This window comes from Lepeophtheirus salmonis, chromosome 3 (assembly GCF_016086655.4).
Source record: "Lepeophtheirus salmonis chromosome 3, UVic_Lsal_1.4, whole genome shotgun sequence".
NCBI lineage: Eukaryota > Metazoa > Arthropoda > Copepoda > Siphonostomatoida > Caligidae > Lepeophtheirus > Lepeophtheirus salmonis.
This window is the reverse complement of record NC_052133.2, coordinates 9,218,549-9,239,369: the sequence shown is the minus strand read 5'-3', so window position 1 is coordinate 9,239,369 and position 20,821 is coordinate 9,218,549. Positions and strand designations below refer to the sequence as shown.

The 20,821-nt window shown below is 34.3% G+C and overlaps 1 protein-coding gene across 1 annotated transcript; it reads right to left on the bottom strand.

Moving 5' to 3' along the window:
* Positions 1-321: 321 nt before the first annotated feature.
* On the bottom strand, positions 322-7,489 carry LOC121114212 (uncharacterized). The gene is made up of 5 exons (XM_040708093.1): positions 7,009-7,489; positions 2,136-2,337; positions 690-916; positions 591-626; positions 322-534 (listed from the first exon to the last, which is right to left on the bottom strand). Exons 1-5 carry the CDS (start codon positions 7,205-7,207, stop codon positions 497-499), a joined length of 702 nt encoding a protein of 233 aa, XP_040564027.1. The 5' UTR covers positions 7,208-7,489; the 3' UTR covers positions 322-496.
* Between the last annotated feature and the right edge of the window lie 13,332 nt (positions 7,490-20,821).

Below are 20,821 nucleotides of genomic sequence, written 5' to 3'. Positions count from 1 at the left end.
TTCCTCCCTATGTCCTTACTTGATACGGAGTGTGACTTTTGTTTATTTCTTTCCCCTAATAGCTACTCGCAGCTTATCTTATGGAACTTCATTACATTAAGTTGCTCTCCTCCTAAACTGTATTCCAATTGTCATGGTTAATATGCTCACTTTCGGAAAATTCTTACGCCTTACATCCTTAACCTTAGTGCTCCTTGTTACTCAAAATAGAGTGGCACAATTCAAAAGATCACTCATCTTTTGCTCTTACCAACATAACCTTTAAAAAAATCGCTCACGCCTATTTAGCCAATGTTTCCATCCCAAGTTGTATAACTAATGTTTGACTTACACTATTTTTATTTCAATGTTTGAATAGTACATAAGTTTTTATGTAGAATATAATATATGGAATTATAAGAGAGAATATATATTAAAAAAATCACAAAAGTATCAATATAAATATGCAAAAGCATCCTTTGACAAATGCAAACATTAACAGATGTAAAGGTCTTTATTATGATAGCTTAGTAGGGACTTCCTCAGGGCCACGGTCTAAATAAGATAAATCAAATATTCAATATTTATTTAAAAGGATATTTCTAAATTACCTTCAACGTCAGTGGCCTCTTCTTTCGTATTATCAACTAGTGCATTACAAAAAGGTTAAGGATCAATGAGGATAATTATAATTAATCATATTTATTCACCTGCAGACCCTTTTGAGGTGATACAGTTACAATCCCAACCAAATTCCCCCTCACATTTTCCACGAGCGTAGCCTTTTCTTTGACAGTCCACTCTACAAATGGCATCTTCTACACATAAGGCCCATTGACGAGGGGATACAAATTCATCATCACAGTCGCAGTCCGTATTATCACTATTGCACACTCCATTGCGACGACCCACGGCTTGGCATGTTGACTTGCAAAAGCTAAAAATATAAAAATAGTCAAATATCATTTGTCAAATGCAACTTTAATATCAATTTCTTGAAAGGAATTGGAGTTTTCAAATATATTCAGTTTCAAAAGACTAAAGAGTGTTTTCACTGACATCATAAATTGCATCATAATTGAAGCCGACGTCATATACTGGATATTTTTACTAAATAAACAGTCAATTTATTTGTTGGTCCCATTTTGACATCTAATAGCTGCTTAATATCAATATGAAAATAGGTTAATATTATCGTAAAAGTTAGTTGTTTAGGCGCCCAAAATGGACGATATCAATAATACTGACGTCATATGAAAGGTCTCTATTATTTTTTGTAGTGTTGGATTGGGGTTTAAAAAAACTAAGAAGACAACGGTCCTATCACAGTCCAGTCCTAATAAAATGTGAGTCATAGGACCGGTTCGTATCGATCTTTTATGGTAACTACAACAGTTGAAATGACATAGTTTACTAACTACGTCACAGGAAGTGTATTATATATTCTATTATACGAGCTAGGACCGACTAAAGCATTAAATCAAGTAAAGCATCGAGCACCGTTCAATCCTTTTGAATCATAATTCCCTTTCCATAATTGTTCAAACAAAAACTATATGAATAATGAAGTAAATAAAAGTAGAAACAGTACAGTACTTGACTCATTCACAAGAGAACAGGAGATGATTCTCCAAAATGCTTGAAATAATAATACCTCTAGCGGACAAAAAAAAGTAAATTTTGACCAAGATATTTTTTTCTGCTAATAATGACGTTAGCCTTTGATGCACTACTTGGTTTAATGCTTTAGGGCCGACTAAAGGACTCTAGGAAGCAAAGAGTGTTCATTCAAGGCAAGGGAGGTAAGATTTAGTCGTTCCTCATTTCTGATTAGCTTAAAATTAGAACCTTCTACATGTTCCTCCAGACACGCAGCCAGTTTGAACAGGCTGTCTCCTCCTTGTGAAAAGGGAAGAATAAGGGCGACTACGTCACAACAATAACACGATATTATAGGTCAGTGCTAGGAACATAGCCTTCCTTGTCTTTTGATTGCATTGTTTATTTTTCCCTTAACAGTTCTTTCCCTAGAATCCTTTATTACCGACTAATCGGTCCTGAGGACCGTCAAATGGTACAAATAATGAGACTGAAGTGTGGGGGGGGGGGAGACTGATTAGGAAATAAGTCTTTGTTTGTAATAATAAATTACTTACTCGCTAGAAACTAGGCATCGAGAGGGAATCACTTTCTTAATACTCTCCTCAATTTGCCAAGAGGATGCATAATTAGTAAACTCAGTGACCTTTTCACTGATTTTATCGCGAATGTCGATACCATCAAGGATATCGTCTATTTCTTTTGATACATCAAGATCCTTTTCAGAGCAATTGCATTCCGTTTTCGCGTCGCATTTTCCTGTAATTATGATATTTTAGGTAGGTAATATAATCTTATTGTCTGCAAAATAGCGTGTTATCATGACGTAAGACGTATATTTGCACTAATTATACTCTAAATGAATTGTAATATAAAAAAAAAGTATATTTGTAAAATTTTTTGACAATTATCAATATTATTATGCATTAATGAAGGCTGTTTTCCGTCATTCAGGACATATATGTACTTATTAAAGTCAAATATACTTGGATCAATGTCCGTATAAATAAATCATAATATAGTTATTTTGTATATAGAAACAGTAGTGTAAATATATAGAATGTACATAAATATTATATAATTAGAACTTCCGGAATTTTCAAAATATATCAATCAATATTAAAATTTGGAATATTGCTTTGCTTTATTTTATTTCAAGGGAGTTTAAAGCAGGACCGCAGAGTCTGTGTATAAAATATTCGACTCCGACTTCAACACACAATTTTATTATAATACATTTTATAGCCAAATAAGTACTATTTAGTTATTTGAGTGGAGAGACTATAAATATATATTTATATTAAAGTTATAGGTAGTTATTAGTTATATTTAGTAAATAATTGTGCCAGGTATACAGAAAATATTTGGAATAAAAAAATATTTAAGATGATGAACAACAAATGAAATGGATCCAAAGTTAAATGACTTATATCTATTGCTGGTTCATTGAAACGTTTCGGAACATAGTTTATGCTCTCGTAACCCAGGAACGACAATACACACAACTTCTCTCTTCAACGTTACACATTAACTATCATGGCTAGTGGCTACACACTACGTAATATAATAATATAAATTTCGAATAGCTTAGGAATTGTGATTGTATAAACTATAGAGCACGTATAGAACACGTTTGCAATTTGTGAAGTAAATTTATTAAATAGTCGTGACTTTCATGTTTAACAGATTAATAGTACTTTAAATATATTATAATAATTTCGTAGCTGGTATAAATTTTCCAACTCCTGACTCCGAATCCACCAAAAAAAGCTTTGACTATGACTTTACATCCCTGGTTTAAAAGATGGAAATTTTGTTGGCAAAGGCATATAGCTTACAATAGAGTTTTTTAGTATTGTTATGCCGGTACTTATTCATTCAGTCCAGACTTAGGACCGGTACAATTTGGTACTGATTTGTGCTTTATAGCCCTCCTAATGGTCCTAGGAGCCACAGAGAAGTCATTGGCGAGGCAATTCATCAACTTTGTGGGATCCTCCTTTATATTCTTCTCAAAAATTAACAAGAACTTCATGTCCCTTTAAATTATTACTCCACCTTTTGAGATCCTAGAGAGGACTTCTCCATTTTTTTCCATCTTGGTCAACTTAAAAACTAGGCTCCTAGAACACTTAACACTGTCCGTAATCTTCATCCATCAACTCCAGCGTCTAGGAGATCTGAGATGCACTGCCTTTTTGCTTGTTTTAGCTCATGATGATGAAATGAATGAATGATTATCATAGTTTGTTAATGTAAAAAGGACGGCAGAAACAGAATATCAAAAAAATAAATCACTAAAACTTTTCATAGTAATGAGAAAATAAACATTAATTAACCGTCCACGTTTTGCTGCCATAACCTGTATACATTACCCGCAAGGTGGTGTGAACGTCTTTAGCTTTTTTTTTTTTTTAATGGCGCATGCTCAGAAGAATTTTGAGAGGCACACTATGTGAAAAACATAAGTACATGTTATTTTTTATTAAATAATATTATCATTCAGGGTGTTGTATTATTTTGACACAAGACGGTGCCACTCACTGTCGATTTGTTTACAAAGGAATATAATTAAACAGCACTCATGCTCCATTCTTTACTATTACATTTTGACGTCTGGTCCTCTAATAATTTTTAACGAGGCGTCTGAATAGGAGAAATCTTTGATGAATGACGTGATCATAAGTCACTCTACTATCATTTTAATGAGCCTAATTTAGACTTATATTAGGCGTAAATTAAGAATAATGGCAAAATATTTACGTTTTACACAGCTCATTATCATGGTAAACTAAGATACTTTACTAAAGTTGACGACGTGTATTGAAAATAAGGTTGAAAAATGCAATATCTCCCTTCTTTTATTCATAAACTTGATATTTTTTGTTGGCGATATTATGATAGTTAGCAATTATTGAGAAAATACTCTATACAAATGTAATTTTTGACCGTAAAATGAGAGTATATTAGCATTGTTGGTAGCCTTTCTGTATCTCTCTCTATGATGATCCTACATTTAGAGAGTAAGTATATGTTGTGAAATAGCGATTCTGTACAAGTTGCGACTTGTATAAGCAAATTGTACAAATTGCAACCAAAAAAGGGGATTAATAATTTTAGATGAAGGATTTACAATAGTTATAATATAAATTATTTTTAATAGATTGAAAATGCCCAATGTTTTAATTAAATAGTCAATTTTAAGACCAAGAAATTAACATTTGTACATTTTTCTTATATAAGTTGCAACCTATACAGACATCACAACTTATACACGATATATATACAATATGTGGACTCAAAATTAGAAAATTTTAAAAGCCGTTTTCACTCCTACATAGTTTTATTTTGTGGCCAACTTTTGAAGCAAAAGTTGGTAATTAAAAAAATTTCTACACTTTTTGTACAATTTTTTCCCATATATTCTAGATGATGGCTTCAATACAGGGACGAACAGAAGCACAGTTGCCCTTGATGAATTCCAAGGACAAGTTATTCCACTCCCCTGTGATCACGGCATTCAGGACATCAACATTCGGGTGAGAAGTCTTGTTTGTTTTGCTCTCCAAGATGCATGAAGCAGGGAAGTCCAGGGGGTTCACGTCAAGTGAGGACGAATGGCAGATTTCTGCCGGCCAGAAGGCAGTCATGTTCTCCCTACAGAAATGTTGCACCTACTTGGACGTATGTACCGGGGCACAATCTTGGGTAAACACATAGTTGTCCATGGAGAACGTGCTCTTCAACTATGGCAAGACATGGCACCTGAGGACTTCGTATTAGATGTCCTTGTTGACTTTTTCGTTGGCATTGAAGAATTAGGGAGGCATCTTACTACCGTCAGACGCCACAACGCCGAGGACCATGACCTGAGCTGGATGTTAGGTCCTTAAGGTTCCCTCAACCTGAGCTCTTGATTAAGTCAAGAAGCGATCACTTCTCCTGTTCAGAACAGCGTCCACTTTGAAGATCTTCTTGTCGGAATAAATCTTGTATGTGGATAGATCGCACGCCCTCTACCGTTTGCCGTGTTACTTGAACATTTTTGATTGCTCAAAAACAAAACAAACATTAAAGTTTAGCTTTTTGTCAGTTCTTTTGAATGGCGTCAAGTATAAAATTGTCAGACTTTCAGAACTGAGGCTAGAAGGCCTGAAGAGGATCCTCATTTTTGAGTCTTCACCTTCTACAAAATACAGCTAAGGTTTGGAGACTTAAAAACAAAGCCAACCATAACATTTATTGTTTTCAATTGGTTCTAACGATTCTAAAGGTGCCCGTTAATTTAACTTGCCCTGCATCAATTTATTTTTATTTCCCCCCTCCTTATGCCTTTTATTTTTAAAGGGATTCTTCAATACATCGTTACCTTTATTTTATCATGCAACTTTTCATAAAAAAGGTCCACAGTTATTTGTTAGTAAACCAATTCTTCCTAAATATGGAATTATTATTGTTGCAAAGTGTTCACAGCTTAACAAGAACTCATTCTAATTCAAGCCTTTAACGTTCAGAAAACTGATTAAGGGACAAGTAGCACTAAAATCGACAGCTATTGGCTTGGTGCGTCCCAAAGTGTAAAACAAACAAGACTTCTCACCCGAATGTCGATACCCTGAATGTTGGCAAGGTACAGCCGTGTCATATATCGAAGTAGAACAAGGCCTTTAAGCACAACCTCACTTATATATTCTACACACGTCATTAGATACAACCTCTCATAGAAAAAGAAATCGGGGAAAAGTGCCCAAAATAAGTCGGTAGTTACAAGGTTAATAGAAATACTAGGTTATACCATAATGCGTGTACGACTGATGTTTGACTTCCACCACGCTTTTAATATTGACGTCATAGTGTATTAGTGGTTGTGTGTTTTTTCAAAATCTGCCTATCTTGCCCAGCAGTGGGTAAGATACATCAAATTGAAAATTCTAGCAAGTCCGATTACATGATGGTCTAACCTTGTATTTCTATTAATCTTGGGTAGTTAGACAATTCTAGGCCAATTTTTCCGAACAATATAATTATTATTCAAGACAAAAATAATACGGTGAAAAGAAGGAGAAACATTGACAACCGACAACAAAATACATGTTATATTTGTTGAAGTGAGCATCCGATACTAGAGATAAAGAATTCCGTAAAAAAATCTGGACTCAGATAAATTTCAAACTTAAAATATGCTATAAGGAGTCCAAGAAAATTGTAAAAGGCTACTCCAATGCATGAATCCACTTTTAGACATAGCTATGCGAAAGTGGGTAATGCCTAAATAATGAAATGAAAAGAAATATAATAAAATGACCCACCGTTCTTTCGGTCTCTAAATCCCAGCCCTATAAATAACTGTCAAACGATTTCAATTTCAACTCTATATACATATGTATATCACAATTCAATATAAAGGAAGGATAATATCAATAAACCTACCTGTGGTATGACCAGTTGCTTTACAAGTGAGCTTGCAAGCCCATTCTCCAAGATAACCACATCGAAATCCACCTTCAATAAGAGTTGGTGAACCAAGAAGCGTAATAGCAATAATTAACAGGAGTCCTTTCATGTTGTGTTTTCCACAAAGAATTAATATGTCTACTGTGTGGGAATGGATCTTTAAAGGTACAAACATATGAAATTAGTTAAATTTATAACTTTTAAACAACGCGCTCCCTTTCAATATTTTTATTTTATTATAAAGTGGGCTCGAGGGTGCTGAGAGATTCTAACACGGCGTTATAACTCTAACACAAAAATACCCTAAGTATTTTGTTGTCAGCTGTCGATTCCCTCTTCTTCACAATTTATTCTTTTTCAAAAATACACAGAGTAATAAGTTATTCAATATATATGCTCCCTTTCCAAAAGACCAGGGATACAGTTTCTTGTTGATCCCTCGTCATTTATATAATATATATATACATATATTGGCCATTTTATTATTTCTATGAAGAAATTTTAGCTATTTTTTTCATATAATTAATATAATAACTTTTCATAACTACTCTTTTAATCAAATAATACTAAGTAATATTATAATACAGTATCGAATAAAATACTGTATATGTATATATTACATATAATAATATGTAATTTATTTTTAAAATGGTGAAGAAATAATGTGACAGTGATAGTCCGCGAGTATATAGCGGTGGTATGATTGACTCATTTAGCTAACTACCACCGGATTTCGGGCCTTTTTTCAAGTTTATTTTTGGAGGAAAGGTTGCATGCTACAAGAAAGATAACGAAGTGCTAATAATATTGAATATTGGGTTATTTCTAGGAAATAGGGGGTTATAATCAGATTAAACCTGTTTTGTACACATAGATTAAAAGATTATGCTAATGATTTGGTTGTCTACGTAAATAAAATAAATAGACTGAGTGAGAGCAAGGGTAATCTTTTGAATCCAAAAGATAGTTGACCAAAACACTTGTTATTGTTGTATCAGTCCTTATTTATTCCAGGGGCGTCTGTATGATGATATATATATATATATATTGTTTGGGGTGGGGTCTTGCTAAAAAAAATTCATAGCTATCCACAAAAAATTTTAAATATTAAATTATTTGAAAAAAATAAAAAAAATCCTTCATGAGGGGGGGGGGGCTTTAGCCTCTCCGACCTGCGTATGCCTCTGTAATCAGTCCAGATAAGCCCAGTTTTACAACCGGTTCTATAAATCAATACTATAAATGATTTAAAAATAAAGTTGAATGACGTCATCAAGGGCAGAACTGATAAGTTTTAGGAATGATATACAGGGCTAAATTGTACCAAGACTCAATTGGAGTCTTCAATCCCAAATAAGTACTGACGCAACACTAGTAATTTTTTAAATCATCACTCAGACCTTGTATGAAGTCCTTATATAGGGACTGTTTGATTTACAAGAATAGCCGCAAGAGGACTCTCCAATAAGTCAAAAAATGACAAGATCTCAGATTGTAAACACTAAGAGGAAATGGAAGTTCTGTTGATAAATTGAAATGACTCTGTGTCATCATTTTCTTGTGATATACACTTTGGTTTGAGCTTGGATATAACACATTTTATAATGTATGATATCATAATTATCGTTTAAAATCCTACTGAGTTTTGCTGCGATACTAAACCCGTGCATCTGGAGAGAAGTTGTGTCGGACGTATAGGGATTGTTTGATGTACATAAGTTACCAATAGGGCGCCCTCCATCCAATCAATGTGTAATTCTAAATAGAATTTCAAATTAACAATACTAAGAGGAAATTACTTCGTCACTCTCGAATAAATATATGAAATATTGACGTAATTGAAATCAGAAGAAAATGTTACATCATATAAAGTTAAATATTGGCTTCCAATCTATTTTTTTATTGTTAATGTACTTAATAGTAAACAGTGTTCAATATCTATTTATATATAAATATAAATGCCAGTGTTTTAGCATGGATTATCCGCTATAACTTTGCCAGGGAATGATCTGAGATCTTCTAGAATAAGGAAAAACTCATTGGAGCTAAACATATTTAAAATGTTAATGAAGTTTTCTGTTGGATTTATTTGCCAATCGTTGAATATAGAACCCTTCAAAAGAGAAATCCTTATAACACTCAAATCTAATGAAGTATTCATTATACGAAATTGTAGTTGCACTTTTTGTCATCCTACTCAATAAGGGCTGTACATCCCTCACTCCACAGAAACTTGCAGAGTCCAGAGCTTCATTTGCTATTGCTAGATTTATTCCATTTGATTTTGAACACCGACCTTTTGAGGAATGACGTTAAATAATAACGCCATTCCTCTTGTATTGTTTTCTCTATATGAAAACATCGCTGACGATTTACAATGTCTCCTATGCATGGGGATATTGTAAATCATCTTCCTCAAGGCCCAGTCTACTCCAGGATGGCCTTTTGTGACAATAGCGTGATGAGGAGCGCTGCTATTTCAATCATCTTCTCATATTGTGTGCACATGGTGACGACTAGGACAATGTTTTGCTTAGCAGTCGACAGCTAATAATGTGTTCTACAACATTGCTCATGTAAAAAATATGAGTTAATAATAACAGTTGGACACTAGATAATATATTTTCTTCCAACTTGGATCAAGTATTAAGCAATACTCTAAGCTTTTTAATATCCGAAAAATACCTCGGATCTTTTTTTAAGATCCGCAAAAGTTCGATTACCTGAAGTCCGTTCGAATTCGGAATCTCAGATAGTACAAACTTACCTATATTGCACCCGAGTAATTTGGATCCGGATTCAAGATCTGTCCTATCTTTATTAAACAATACTATAAGCTTTTTAAGATCTGTAAAAGTTCGAATACCCGAAGTGGGTCTTGGATCTCAGATAATATAAGTTTACTTATATCCTATCCAGGTACTTTTGATTTGGATACAAGACCCATCGTATCTCTAATCATCTACACATAATAATTAGTTATTGTCTAGAAAATGAGCTTTGTTAAATGCTTAGTAACCCATCAATTTCTAGATCCGGTTATGAACAGTCCTCATTCATAATCTTTACAAACTAATAATCTGTTTATTTATGATCAAATATAAAATATATATTTGGGACCCTTCAGCGCTGGTACTAGGATTTTTCTTTGGGGGGGGGGAAAGGGGGAGAGGTTGAATATTTGTATTAAATTTTCCGACATACAGAGTGCAACAGAGAAATTTTTCCTGCATAATTAAAGTTTAGTTTTTTGCACTAATTAAGCTTTTAGATAACATCTCAGGCAATGTTCCAATATATTTTTTTTTTTTTGCGCATTATTTAATTTGATCAAAATCAGACAAAAAATGAGTGAAGAGGAATAAAAAAGGCAAAGAGTTTCGGATCTTCTCAACCCTGATGTTGATCCAAAAAGAATTTCAGACATTGTCGGCGTGACTGGGAGAACAGTTTGGAACATCAAGGTGGCAAGGAGAATGGAAAAAGAATAAAAAGGAAGGCATTAAGTGGAGGAAATGGTTTGAAGCAAGATTAAACATTTCTCAAGTCCTTGGAGGCCAGGATCAAGGAATATCCAACACCATCAATGCCCATCTTGGCTGACGAGTTCAATGTGGACAAGATCACCATCAGAACTGCAGTGTATGATGACCTCGGCCTCAATAGCTTTGTCAGGACTCCAAGACATCTCCTGACCGAGAGGATGAAGGCCTTAAGGCTTGAGAAATGCAAAAAAGTCCTTAATTACTTGAAGATTAATTTGTCAAATGAGAAGATCTTCTCAGGCATGAAGATTTTCACAGTCGACCAGGTTTTGAACCGCAGAAATGACATATTTATAGCATTATCACCCGAGAAAGTCCAGGAAACTTTCAGGGAAAAACATCCGCCTCAAACAATGTGCTTGAAGTCGTGGCCTCTGATGGGAAGAAAACTGATCCCTTCTTCTTTAAGCCCATAAGAAAATTGCGGCTGATGCCTACTATTAGGGCCTGAGGTGGAAAATCTTACCCTGGCTGAATGTTAACTATCCTGAGGACAACTATGTGTGGACTTAAGATGGTACCCCGACCCATACGGCCTTGAAGATACATAACTTCTGCAAGGAGCACTTAAATAACTTCTGGGACAATACCTTCTGGACTTTTCCAATCTTGATCTCAATCCCCTCGACTTCAGTGTGTAGAGATTCTAGGAGAACAAGGTTGGGAAGACATCACACAGAAATGTGCAGGAGCTCAAGGCCAGCATCAAGAAACAAGGGGGCAACATGTCCGTCAATGATATTGTGGCAACCTGTGCTAAGTTCTGACCTCGTGTGGAGGCTGTGATAGAGGCTGGGAGCAGCCATATTGAATCATTCTTCCCAAGATAGATTTCTAAAAGTTTTTTCAATAACATTTTTCGTTATACCTTTCTAATAAATGTTATTAAGGTTTTGGTTTTGCTTCTAGATTGCAGAAAATTTACATGACACACTCTGTACACCTCATTTTTTTGACTGACATTTGATTTTTTTCTCACTCTAATATGAAATAACTTTTTTTTGGAAAATAAAATAAATATGGATATATACGTTTATGGATGACTTCTTTTTTTTATTATTACTATTATTTATTCTCAACCAAACCGAAAACATAATCATTGTCAATAAATAAGTAAAATAAGTGCATAGAAATAATAAAATAATAATAAAAAGAAACATTAAAAAAAAAAAATACACATGATAACACAAAAATTAAATTATAATTAAAAATGATCTTTATAAATTCATTCATGTACGAAAGGAAGCTTCAAAAACGTGTATAAAATTAAGAAAATTTAAGTATTTAAAATGGTTAATTCATTCATTTTTTTCATCTTCTTTTCATTTCCTACCCTCTTTTTTTTCTTCTCCCCCACATCAGAGCCCTATAAAAAGAGTTACGTAACAAGATTTCAGCGCTGCCTTGTGACAGATATCAAATGACCCAAAAAGAACTTAATACAATGAATGAATAATAAAAAAATAATAATTACATACTTTAATAATAATTTCTTTAACTTACTTAATTTTGCATAAACTTTTTTCGTCTTCCGAAAGTAGATGAAGCTATTTTCTTTTCTTTGATATTTGCATTTTGCATTCGTAAATGTATGTTCATTCTTATACTAACATACTTAGACACAGTAAAGAAATAAATTTTATGACATTTATAGACGACTTAAATAATCTAACTGCTTTATCTGTTATTGAGTTTACAATTTTTTTCAATTGATTTAAACAAGATTTGAATCCATCCTCTATTTTTGCAAATTGATCCAAACAGTATTTGGCGCAATAGATTAATTGGGCCAAGTTGTAGTTCCTCAACGAATCTTAACTGAAGTGAATTATCAATGGTTTTATTAGATGTATAGAAATGATTATATGGTTTGAATCTAAGAAGTTTCATCATCTATTGTTGATGAAATTAGATTTATGTACACTAAGTCTATTTCTCTATTTTCGGAAGTAGTAGGTTCCAAATAAGGAGTAAAAGTATGTATGATCTTCGAATTGTGGAGATTTTTTTTACCTGAAATTCGAAGTAAAAAAGTTGCTTGAGATTTCCTTAATTATTAAATTTTCTAAGCATCAGCGTTGTTCTCCGGAATGAAAATGGGCTTGTTGGAGCTTTTGGTGAGCCTTTAAAATTTAGGTTTTAGATATTTAAATAATGTTGGAATGGCTTGAGAGTTGGAATTCCTTATTTCTTCAAAATATTTAGAGTACAATCGAGAATTATATTATGGTTTCCAAAGATTTCATTTCATTTTTAAAACCCATTCTCTTCCAAGGAATTTGTCCCTTGGAAATGAAAAAAGTGTCATAACCTCAGCTCAAGAACGATTTCTGTAATCCACGGCGCACGACAAGACTTGGGGTATTTTAACAAAATATATCGTAAATTGATTTAAAAATGCATAATAAGATAAATGTATATGAATTTAGAAATAATTATAATATTTTCTTTGCACGAATGATTTAAATGATATCCACTTTATAGCAGAAATTCATTTTCTCACCCCCAAAAACATATACCAGGTAGCTGATAGGATCAAGGGTCTTTATTCAGTAATACACAAGGTTGTTTCCTTATCGATCTAGTGGTTCCGGTTCTTGGAATGCTAGAACCAGAACTGATAAAGTCGAACCGAGACCGTAATATATTGCATATCGGTCTTGGTTCTAGGTTATGGATCCAGGTCCGCTACTAAGCTTGTCGGTGCCCTATAATATTTCTTGAGTCAGGTTTTCCCTAACTTTACATTGCCATGGCTCCTCTACACTTATACATTGGTAGCTGATGCCCCCTTTATACGAAGCATGTACACTATGTTTGTATAGACTGTAATAAATCCTCAATTAGCCATCCCCCTGCGTCCCCCTAGCCTCTCCTCAAGCTCTACAATTTGAGAACCATTGTCTTAAGCAACCTAAGTTTTCACTTTTCGGGGGAACTGCAAATATTTCCAATAATTCGAGGGATTCCTGCTTACGCTATTGAGGGATTAGAAAACTGGGAGTGTCGTGAAGGAGGTTAATTATTTACAAAGATTGATTATTTTTGTTTACTCCAATATTTTAAAATTATAATGTTATAACTTATATATCAATTATTAGAAAAAATATTAATCAAAGTGGGTACTTAATGGGGGGAAACTAAAGAATTAAAGATAAAAGAGCGATAATTTTGATGATGTGACAGTACTTTAAAAGTTCAGTATTTTGTATTTACATATCCATCAGCATGTTCCATAATTACGTCAAATTATTGTAGAAATATTATAATCAGTTATACACAAGATGCACAAAAATCAGAATATACGTGAAAAGCCCAGAGAGGGTATGAATAAGGAGACTGTCTGCAACGGGGGTGAAGTCTTTAGACCGTGTTGAGAATCAGTTATGCATTAAAAAAAAACTGTTCCACCAATATCTAAAAATAAGATAAACAAAAAATTAACGTGGTCATCTTGACAATTTGAAGGATGTTTGGAAGGAGTGCAGTAGGTCGTCATGATGTTTAAATAGATCAGCTGCAAGCATCAATGAGAGAAAGGAAATAAACACAAGTTAAAGACAAGGACAGGAATTACTTCGATGTCGATATTCAATTATACTTTGAGTCTAATATGGAATTATATTTATTTTCCCCAGCAAAGACTCATCGTTTGTTATGAGGAAACACACTTTATGCATAGATATTCTGTTCTCATTATTAATTGATTAATAATGAAAGCAACTCTAGAAAATAAAGATGTCTGCACTTCTCCAGGCGAGAATAACTCCCACATAGATTTCTGACCAGCTCAAGGTGACCTTACCCGGCCTTAGAGTTGTTCTCCAGCAGAATGATTCCTCCTGCCCCATACCACAAACGCCACATCAAAACAAAATCAGGTTGGACTTCTGGTCCAAGTTTATGTGGCTCTTCTGTTACCCTCACTTGAAACCACTTGGCTCTTTCGTTCTGGCTGCACGTGGAGTGAAAGGTCTGCACCATTTTCCACCGGAACATCACCGCCCAGAAGGGATCCACCAACTGACACTGGGATAGAATGAGTCAGGAGACTTTCTGAAACGGGTCTTTATACGCCACCTGAAGGTCATCATCGCTGCTAAGGGCGACTGTATTTTAAAGTAATTGTTATTCAGGAGTGAGTGAATAAAATTGAAAAAAATAAAGCTGTGCATATGTCTACCTATTTGTTATTGAAGTTATAATTGAAAAGTGTCCTAATTTCTATTCAATGCCTGTTATTGAAATAGTTATATAGGTTTTTGTAGATCCGTCTCCAATTGGAGATATGAAGAAAATGTGAAGATAAGTCATTTGATTTTATACCTGAAAATTCATGCAAAAACTAAAACGTGTTGCTACACAAACCCATATTAATTTCCATACCTGGACTTTGAATATATTTAATTCAGTATGGATATTTTATGCAAATTAAGTATTTTTTATTCATTCAATCTATCCACCCTTTTTAACAAATGGACGTTACAAGTGCGTAATATTTGTATTTTATACAAATTATATGTAACTTTTTTTAATATTATTAGACACCTGAAAGCGTACATGAATACTAATGACTATTCTACAAATAATTGATACAAAAATTAATCAAAAGGGTAGTATTTTTTCCTTAAATTACAGACTTGAGTCTGTTAAAGAAGGCATTGCACCAGACACTGCCCATCTTCATGGGAATGTTTTCCAATTCTCTAATTAGTGTATCCGATGAGGTTCCTCCCAGGCTCTTTCCTCAAAAATGGACCAGATTCTCTCGGGTCCATCGGTTTCATATCCAGACTGCATGAAGGAAAAAATTCACAGCTCCAGAATCAGAGAGATAAGTCTGTACCACCATGTCTAAGTCTCTTCTTTGAAGTGGGAGTTTGCTGTTAATTTGGACTCCAGACATTACAAAGCCTTAGGTGTCTTACTGGATCTAGTGATGTCTCTCAGACATCACTGACTGTGGTTTTTGTGTCCAATAGATCTTACAGGGCGTATCAGATACTTTTATAGCTGAAATCCGATCATTTTGAGAGTTCCTTTTAGCCTCAACATAAAGCACCTTCTTAACTCTAAATATAATGTTGTGAGCCATACCCACTTCAATAGACTAAGGAGATTCCTGCTTCGGTTGCCCCTCTTTTATTTGGATTTGACCGAATAAGCTGTCTCTGCAGATGACGGTAATGAAACATCTTTAAGTCCTTCTTCACAATTTTTTCCATTGTTGTTTGCCCATTGTTATTCTACGGAAGCACCTCTTTAGATTCGTATGATTTTTAGGATCTTTATAGTCCGAGTTGTGCGTGGTTGATAACTTGAAAGACGATCTTTGACACTATTTGTCTCCTTGTCTATGGTGCTTTTATAAAGGTTCCATTAATCTTTAGGACGTTTCTGTTTTGGTAAATCCCTGTGCTGCTCTTCCTCATTGAGGGAAGCTTGACGACAGCATCACGTTAGCCTTCCATCCTCGTAATAATAAAGGATAACAAAATAAATATTTTACAAAATTTGTAAACAATTGATTATTTATTTACAATGGAACTGTTTACAACGAGATTTCGAAACATCTGTCAATCATATTAGTTTAAACATTTATTACAGTACTTAGGATCCACCTTGTAGAGTTGATTATTACTAGAAAAATAATTATGAATTTACATCAGCAACGTTCAAATCTGTAGAACATCTAGTGTTCCTATGCTGATATGTTGTATCATTTCTGGGAAGCATTAAGAACTTGCTCTAGGTACGGTGATAAAAATAGGGCCGCCCGTTCTTAGTACACATTGTAAATAAGAGTCCTAAACCTTCAACGACACATTAAAATTTTTTCTTAAATTTTAAATATTGTATGTGAAGGACAGAGGTTGTTGTCAAACTTTTAATAAATTTGTCAAAAAGTAGAATTATTGTTGTGCAATTTTTTTTTTTTTGATAAAAAATAATTAAAAAATATGGCATAATATTATATACTAGCGGTAGTACCCAGCATTGTCCGAGAAATTAAGCGACTGTTAAAAGAAAATTTTGCTTAATTAATATAGATAGGTATGTTAACAAAGTAGAGGACGCCACCAATCATTTTTTTATAAGGGAATTACCACATGATTAATTTTCAAACCGGTTCTTCAGCAAATGTTTGATTATTGAATGATTAAACATTATTTGATTTGTATAGTATATTTTAGCAAAGTTTCGAAAAAGTGTATTATATTTATTGAGTTTAACGTATACATAAAGATCCCATCGACATTAATGCCCAAAAAAATATTCAATTCCGTGAGATATAACTATATTATTTCGTCATTTAAAGTAGTCCCTTCAAATTCTTGTCACGGATAGCTTTTATGTTTCGACTCCCGAGTCTCTCCAGTTATCTTGTAGGTTTTTTTAAATACATCTTACGTAAGTAGTGGGACTTTATCTCTTATCTGTCCAAATTTCAGCATACTTTATACTGGGTATTGAGCCTCGGGTCGTCCGCAAACTAGGGTCATAATTATTTAAGTTGAGTTATTTTGATTTTTTCCGTTTATTACAGAGGCTTTAATATAATTGAACGATGTATCCTTGTAAGAAGAGGAAAATGCCTTAAAGTGCTACTTGAAAGACTGTAATCGCTAAACGTTTATTTGTCAGCATTTTAACTCATTTGCAGAGTCAAGCCAGGATCTCGCTTTTGAGCCTATAAATCCTTCTCTATATACCTCAAACTTAAATGACCCTCAGACCTCTCTTTCTCAAAGTGCCTCCAAAACAACTCAAAAACCGTACGATTTAAATGAACCCAAACTTCTCTTCTCCAAAGTGCACCTGAAACATTCAATGTAATATTTGTCTCACTTTCTTCACTCCAAAAGAAAAACACAGACATAGCAATTTTAGCATCAAAATATAAAGCAATGTCCGAAAGACTGGAACATTCCATATATGTAGATTTGAATGATATGATAACTTATTGAACTATCTTGATGCGATTCAAATAGTTAAAGAATTTGTCCAACGATTCAAAAAGAGTTTATTAGATCCTACATCGATTCCTAAATCAAATAATGATTTCTTTGGAGAACCATTAGTTATGGAGAGTACCTTTCGAAAACCTCAAAGAATTAAAACTAATTCTCCCTTCAACGATATTATGAAAGCTTGCATTTCTTCCATAATAGTTGTTTTAGAGAGGAATCATATAAAAAGTATTTTGAATTAGACATTGATGACTTATCAAAAAGATTGAAGGGAGAAATTACTCTTAAGTACACTCAATCTTGGAAGTTTTAACTTTAGGGGTAATTTATATAGAGGAGCTAACAACTAGGAATAAATCTACTATAATAATTGACAATTCCAATTAACTTGAGATGATTCTTGGCCATACCAGGTCGATCAAGCATCTCAATTTGCTTAAGATTTTCTTCAATGGGACGGATACCCTGTTGACTAACTTGATGCCCAAGGAACTCAATCTCCGGTCTGCAGAACTTGCTTTTTCTATATTGTACGCCAGGTCTTTAAAAAATCTTTTAAAATTGAAAGTCATTTTTCGATGTGGTCATGATGTTCCTTTTCGGAATGATAAGCTATCATGATGTCGTCGATATAGGTAAAAACATAGTCCAAAAGCCCAAACAAGAAATCCATCAATCTTTGGAAAGTATTGCAGGCGTTGCATAGTCCAAATGGCTTTCTTGTGAATTCATAAAGCCCTGTGCACGTCGTTATTGCAGTTTTTTTGTAGTCTTCGCTTGACATTGGTACCTGATAGTAAGCACGCTTTAAATTCAATTTAGTAATCAATTTACAACCTCCAATATTACTTATAACATCATGAATAGAAGTCATCAGGTAACGTTCTGGAAGGGTTAGGGTGTTCAACTGCCAGTAGTCACCAACCATGCACCATGAACCATCCTGCTTTGGTACCAAGTGAATTGGGGAAGACCAATTGGATTTTGACCTGTGTATAATTCCAGCTGATAATAGTTTAGAAATTTATTTCCTCACTATCTTTTTCAGTACTTATACGGCGAGTACGTGAAAAGCAGGGATTCCCTGTTGTGAAAATTTCGTGCTGAACTGCATGACGTGGATCCGGACAGAATTTTTCCTCAGACTGAGGAGTGGGATATGGAGCTAGCATTTTCCTGGCAATGTCACACCTTTCTTCTATCACCGAAGAAGAAAGTTCGATCTGTTGCAGTGAACCTGGTTCCATGTTTACAGACAGTTTAAATTGGCTCAAGATTTCAGCACCAATGACACTATACTCAATATACACCATGACAAACTCCCACCGGACCTTGCTCACGGTGTCCAATTCGACCCATAATTTCCTAGAACCATGAGTTCTAACAGGAGTTCCATTCGCGGCAACGAGCTTGGGGATGCTGGATTACGTCTCTTGGGAAGAGGATCCTCGGAACGATCGACTGCTGGGATCCCGTATCGACGAGGAACTTGATCCCATTACTATAAATAAAAGAACATTTCTAAAAGGTTAGAAAATGCAAACTGAATTTATGTTTAACGTCGGGATGAGGACCCGACGATTGCTTAGTTTTTGGAGTTATGAGCTTTGGACAGATTTCAGGAGTTTTGCACTCTGTGGCCTTTTCCCCCATTTCCTGTTGTAGAAGCATTCCTTTTTCTCGTTAATTGGGTCATGGGGCCTTAAGTTCTTGATATCATGAATCACGCCTGGGCTTTCAACCATAGATGCTTGATATTTGACGTTCCTAATGAAAATACATCAAGTTAAAATCCGAGAACTGGACCGATAAACCAGCCCTTCTGCATTTTAGGAGACTCCTCACGAGTATTTGTTTGATTATAGCCTCACGGACATCGGGAACATTTGAGAGATATTTCCTTGCCAGGCTCAAAATTTCATCAATAGAGTGTGTATGTGGCGCTTCGATGAGCTGGGAGAGCCTTTCCATTCTATCCTGGGTGGCTATTTTGTGCTCATCCAAGACTTTTGTATTCAGATCAAAGTAAGGGGTTGCGCTTGATACGTCTTGGCTCTCATCATCAAAAGAGTCTAGGTCTTTGTCATCGATGGCACACAATAAATGATAATACTTCTCTAATTCTTCATTTACTTGGTATAATTGAAACTGGGCTTCAATACGACGGAACCAAGCTAAATGTTTGGTCGGCCAGAACGGGCAGACTTTGATCTGCCCTACAACGTGAGGGACTTCATTCGGCTTCGGTATGTCGGGGTAACCAGTGTAGTATCTACTTAATAATACAATCTTCTTATAATTACTAAATTATAAGTTATATTCTCGAGTAAACGTAAACGACTGAAACATTTTATACAAAATAATAGATTAAGAGATACTCCTGGAAAGAACGTGAAATCAACTTGTATAGCTGAACGCTACATGAATAATATATATACTCTATAAATTCGCCATACCTCTGTACTATAATGGGACTTTCATTTTCCATAATAATATGAACTCGACCTCTGCAATCATCTTGCTAGCATTTCCAATAAGTCTTGTGAGATGTTTTATAAGCTACTCTATAGATATGGTTGCAGTCATTCACAAACTTTAGACCACCTCATCTCGTTTTTATAAGGTATACCATTACTCCACTTGTAAACATGAACTAACCAGATTGTTCGGTTATCATTAATAATGTATTTGTAAAGTAATCCACTTTAGGGTGGTTCCTGTGCAATATGAGTCTAAATGATAGTCAATAACAATACATAGCAAATATTGAATTTGTGAGCTCTGAAGCAAATAATTGCCTAACCAAATAGCTGAATCCATTACTACTGGAAATATAAAAGTAAAGAAAGACCATGTTTTGATTGCAGATTTCAAAAATATCTTAATACCATCATAATTAAACGTCAGTTATACAATAAGCAAGTCAAAATGCTCCAAAAATTCATCTGAAGATGATGAGGAAAATGAAGAAACTTTAATAATAGTTGATGAATGAAAAGATAATAACTATACCTACATATGTATTACTTTTGCAATTGTAGAGCAATGAAAATGAAACAAGGTTTATTATGATTTTAACAAAAGTATCTATCTTATGCATTAAGACTCTTACAGCAACAATTTTAAGCTCCGTGTCTCCCGCTGTTGATAATTTCATGACTCCGACTAGGCTGAGTTAAATATCTTTGATCAGAAATATTCGAATCCAACTCCCCACCTCTGACTCAGACATCTAGCAATTTTGACTTTTTTTTTATTTTTCATAACGCCAGT